This window comes from Buceros rhinoceros, unplaced genomic scaffold, assembly GCF_000710305.1.
Source record: "Buceros rhinoceros silvestris isolate BGI_N320 unplaced genomic scaffold, ASM71030v1 scaffold20609, whole genome shotgun sequence".
Taxonomy (NCBI): Eukaryota; Metazoa; Chordata; class Aves; order Bucerotiformes; family Bucerotidae; genus Buceros; species Buceros rhinoceros.
The window spans coordinates 1-5535 of NW_010431170.1; the positions used below are offsets into that span (position 1 = coordinate 1).

At 37.6% G+C, this 5535-nt stretch overlaps 1 protein-coding gene across 1 annotated transcript in view; it reads left to right on the forward strand.

Annotated features, from left to right (window-relative positions):
- The first annotated feature begins 4028 nt into the window (after positions 1-4028).
- Positions 4029-5535, forward strand: part of PABPC1 (poly(A) binding protein, cytoplasmic 1) — a 10160-nt gene continuing 8653 nt past the window's right edge. Inside the window, exons 1-2 of the mRNA XM_010143340.1 lie at positions 4029-4217; positions 4320-4435. Of these exons, the coding sequence (XP_010141642.1) occupies positions 4044-4217; positions 4320-4435 (290 nt within the window). The 5' untranslated portion in view covers positions 4029-4043. The remainder of the gene's footprint in view (positions 4218-4319; positions 4436-5535) is intronic.

Genomic DNA, 5535 nt, shown 5'->3' on the forward strand with positions numbered 1-5535 from the left:
GGGGGTGAAGTTACTTGGGCCTCCTTTGCTGGCTGTGTGTGTAGTAAGCTGTGTTCTGACCCATTTCTGTTTGCAGTAAACTCTTCGACACTGCGCTTTCCAAGTTGTGTTTTTTATTAAACTTGTTTTTCACGACATGTTGCTGTTTGCCTAAAGTACTCTCGGTGAAGAAACTTCCCCTGTAGCTCTGGTCGTGTTTGTGCTATCTTCGGCAAACCACCGTGTTCATTTGGAGGGTGTTTCGAGAAAATGTGACCAGCTCTAAGTTTTGAGGAGTCCAATTAAAAGCAAAAATGTTTCAGCCAGCAAGAACATATTTGATTTCAAGTAAACAGCCTTCAGTTACAATGGTTTTATTTTCAAGTGTATGAAAGTGAGAGATTTGAATTACAAACTTGTCAAGCAATTAGATTAACTGGCTTTCAAAACTGGGTTTAGTACGTAGCCATTATCAGATCAGCCTTCTGTGTACCGATGATATCTGTATGTAAGTAGAAGTTACTTGTCGCCTCTTCTTAGTAGGCAGATAGTTGACCTGTTATCAGTGCTCTCACTTCAGAGAGCTTTTAATTTTTTTCAGCCGTTGTTTAGGATGAGACAATTCGAATGTTTGTTTTAACATACTTTGCTTTCATTCAGTACAAACCTACAAAACAGTTTGCTCTCAAAAAGAAAAACAAGAGGTTGGCACAGTTCAATCCTGTCATACGATAATGTTAAAGCTGAGGTTGAAGGTGATTCAAATGGTTCTCTTCAGTAATGACAGAATTTTGTAAGGGGCAGCTTTATCAGCGTCATTAGTTGGGCAGCATGTTTAAACCTGTGTTTTGTGACTTTGTTATGATTCGTCAAACATGGGAGCAAATAGAGCTTTTTCACCGGAGCGGTGCTCACATTCAGAGTTCGAGAATATGCCTGCTATGGAAATGCTGTTTCTCCCCATGTTGAAAGTCTTTTTCAGACTTTGGGAAGCACGCATCTTTTATTCGACACCTAGTCCAGTTCACCTAAGTATTTCTCATCTGTATCAAACTTGTATCTGACATCTACCTGGAAACACTTGTTTAAAATATACTTAAATGATACTGTGCAATTGTACTTATGTAACATTTTTAGAATTTGGTGTTCTTGGCAAATACCTAGAAAGCATTTGCTGATCTTCTTTTCATACATCATTCTGTCCATTTACTGAAACCTTGAAGTAGGAGCTCTGAGGATGAATGGCTGTTCTTACAGTAATACTGGTTTCATTTTGATACCAAACTAGCTGCCTTGTCTTGATGTAGCCTAATTCTGAGCTACATCTAGGGCTGCGCTTATTAAACAGCTAGAAACAACTAGCTCAGTTTTCGAGAAACGCCTTTGAAGGTGTGTTTGACATGACAGCTGTCTGTAAACTAAGGATCTCAAAGCTGTTCCGAGAACTAATTAGGCCTGATGACACATCTGTGAGGTATGCACACATTTCATAGTTGTGACTTTCCTGAATTTGAGTCATAGTCCAGACTAAAACCCAGGCAATCTTGCTTAATCACTAAACTAGAAATATTCTTGAGTAATCTGAAACTGCACTTCTCCCATCAGATTTTTTGAATAGTTAACATTACCAGAGGTTTATTATTTTATAGCTATTGCTTTGTACATTTAGCACAGTTTAGCATTACCTGTATGTTCCATGTGATTTTGAAATTGTTACTAAAGTGGACTGTCCAGTTGCTCATGACTAAAATGGGAACTGGTGACTCATTCAATAAAAGCTCCAGCAGAATCAGCAAAAGTACAGCATGGGTAGGTGTGTCCACTTAGTGACAAGTTAACTGCTGAATGGTATAGCCTCCTGCAAACGAGCACAAAGCCTTTTATGGCTGAAATATGATGAAAGTAACCCAGTTTTAGTAGGCGTGAGTTTTAATGACACTAGCTTGTACCTGGTTGCAGATATAGTCTAGTAATATTTTAAAATCTGTTGTGGAATGACAGTGCGGTGTTGGTTAAGCAAAGATCTTTAAATTTTTTGTACTTCTGCTCCATAGAAGAGAATGAGGAGAGCTGTTGAGAGCTTCCCTGCTGTTCTTGTCTTCGTGGAGAAATTGCATTGCTCTAAAATACGTGCCCACTATTAGCTGAGAGTGGTCATGTTTACAAAGGCTACTGTGGACCTGCTTTGAGTCAGATGTCTGGGAAATGTGTCCAGAAACACATTTCTGAGGAGTGTCAGGATTATTCTAGAAGCAATTAGCATGAATTGGAAAAGCCTCTTCTCTAGTAAAGGAAGCCCTGTTACTGCTTCTGGAAATAATGAACTGTTTGTTGCTGGCACTTTGGCTGGTGCTGGCAGTAATAATTCTAATGACTTCCAGGGCAATACCAGAGTGTTAGATGTTTCTATTGTAGCCAGTCTGATATCTGCAGCTCTTCATTATTTTTTTCCTTTTTTCTTTTGCAAGGTAAAGCTTTCCAATGCTTTTCGTTTTGCATTATGAATATCTAGGTTCTTTTCTCTGCTGCTTAATAAATATTAAAGTTCACAAAAGCTTTTTTAAGAATGTCAATGCTTGTATTTCTTGTGGCTTAAACTTAAATCAGTTGTTTTCTTGCTAGTCTTATGTGAATATGGTAATAGTATGGACAGATTATTGTGTTTTTACAAGAAAATGTTAGATGTCTGTTTCATTAACTTCTGTAGATGTCTTTCAGATAATACAATCTTCAAATTCACTTGTAATCTGAAAATGTGATGACAAAGGAAATAAAACATGGCCTACCAGCGGAACCAGAGACTGATTGCAAATTTTCTTTGGCCATGATACCCAACAACATAGCTAAAGATAAAAGCAGTGCTTAAAGAACAAAAACATAACATAAGGGGTTTCCCAATGTGATTAGCCCTTGGTCCCTCTCCTAAGAAAAACAATTTAACTGACGTCGTTACTGTTTCTGAACTACTGCTAAACTGATTTCAGACTTATTAACATCACATTGCTCTGCTGTATGTAAATTGCAGTAAAGTGAGCTAGTACCAATGGGTGTGACTTCAGGTATTTATTGGGAATTTCTCAGTGTTCTTCCAGATGTACAGGAACAACGACAAAAAGGAGCTAACATATCAAAAAATATGTCTGCCATGCTTGAGAACTGTTCTTTCTTGCTTAAATACCTTCTTGACTTTAAACATCAGACATGTCTTGTTGCTTTGAAGGGACATAGGAAAATTGAAGAGGTCTTGATACTTTACCTAAGTACAACGAGTATTCAAGTATACTTGAATTCAGGCTTTGAAAAGTTAATTGTGGAGTTCTACTGGAAAAACTGCTCCAAAAACCTGGTTTACATTACTTCATTTTGGTGTTATAATGCTTGCTCCTTCATTGAGCTTGTTACGTATTTCATCTTGAGCTTTTAATACACGTACAATTTCAGGTTTTCAAAATTAAGTGCTAGTTTTAAAACTATTTGAACTGTCCCTTGCCAGGAAGTCCATCGCAGATCTTTTCTGTTACTAAGGAAGGATTTGTTGTGGAACAGCTGCCTGAACCAGGCTTGAACTGTGCCTGGCAAATAAATTTTGTCGTTATAGAGGTATTGGTGATTTAGTTGTTTGTCTGTCAATATTTGCAACAGACCTCATGTAGGTACAAGCTGTACCCCTAAAAACATTTTTATTGGTACAATACACATCTACCTGATGTCGGAGTGGCCAGCTGACTTCCACAAATGTCAAAACTTCTCCTCCTGTGGAGGAGGTCATAATTGCCTTCACTCAATATATTTTCTCCTGTCACTGTACCATCTTTTTATAGTGCGATCCAGCTGACTTGTGCGCCTTCCTGTCTTCTAAGTGCAGTTTTTACTAACATAAAACAGAGTGGGGTTTATTTACATTGGAGGTTTGGGTTTGCATCTTGGTTTTGGTGATGGACGTAAAATACTACAATTTTAATGAAGAATTGTGCTTCAAATGCTGTTTGTGTGCTTATTAAGAAAACTTTGGTGTTTCCTACTAATTCCATGATGTTTTTCCAGCTGAACGAGCTTTGGATACCATGAACTTTGATGTCATTAAAGGCAAACCAGTGCGCATCATGTGGTCTCAGCGCGATCCATCTCTACGTAAAAGCGGTGTAGGAAACATCTTCATCAAAAACTTGGACAAATCAATTGATAACAAAGCTTTGTATGACACATTTTCTGCTTTTGGAAACATCCTCTCCTGTAAGGTTAGTGCAAAATTACTGGTGCATTTAATGGTTTGACACAAAAGCCTCCAGCTAACACTGGAGACATTCCACAGATATTACAACAGGGTTTTTCTTTAATAGGTGGTATGTGACGAAAATGGTTCCAAGGGTTATGGATTTGTACATTTTGAGACGCAAGAAGCTGCAGAAAGAGCTATTGAAAAAATGAATGGTATGCTGCTTAATGACCGCAAAGTGTAAGTACATAAATACATAGTGGGGGATCAACAGGTTGAAAATCATTTCGCAGCAAATATTTAAAGCTTTCCTAGAAAAAAGCAGGTTGTTCTAAAAACTTCTAATTTTAAAGAGTATTTAGAATACTATGAATTGTATCCTACCTATTCTGAGGACAGAATAAATTCAGAAAAGGCTAATAATGGACTGTAGGGGAAAGGAAAATTGCATTATCTTACATTACAAGCCAGTGCTGTAATGAGGATTTGAGAACTTCTCTGGTGTTCTGATGTTACTGGTCTGAGATAAAATACAATCCATTGGGTATTCCAAATAATACTGTCTTTATAAGACTTGTGCGATAGGTATGTTACCCATTTTTTTGATGAAACTTCTAACTCTGTAGAGTTAGTCCTGAATGGCAGTGGATTACTAATGTTTTTATATTAATGTCTATTAATAGGCATACTTATGAACGTAGATTTTGAAACTTGCTTATTCTATGCTTGACTGGCATACTGTGGCTGTTTTTGCTCAACTTCCATCTTTGTACAACCTTTTTAAATTAGCAGAAAAAGGTCGGCATGTAGTCATAAAAGCACTACCATTCTTACTGTCCTTCATGATTATAAATTGGGTGGAGTTTTCAAAGTTTAAGAAAATGCTGAGTTAAGGTATGCTACTTCACTGTATGTGACAGATTTGGAAATAAAAAGTTGGACAATACAGTAAAATTTGAGAGCAGAAGGTCTCCTACGGTCGTAAATCGATGTTAGCCATGTAATATCTGTACGAGAGCAGTTCCGTGGGTTGCAGTGTGTTCAGCTTCTGTTCGTTCTTTGACGGTATGAACTGACACTGACCTTCGGTGTTCCTAGCCAGTTTGCAATGGTATTTGACTAAAGAGCATGTCGAGCTATTTATTTCTCTATGCCTATTTAAAAAAAAGTCTTGCTTTGGTATAGGCTGGAAATGTGTATAATGGAGTGGGGAAAGTTAAATATCCCTTGCTTAAAAACTGGGTTGGAGAATGGTACCTGCTTTAAGGCTGCCGAGTTTTTAGTGTGGCAGAGGGATTATGCTCGTATCTAGAGTTTCTGTTTAGCCACTATACCCAGTA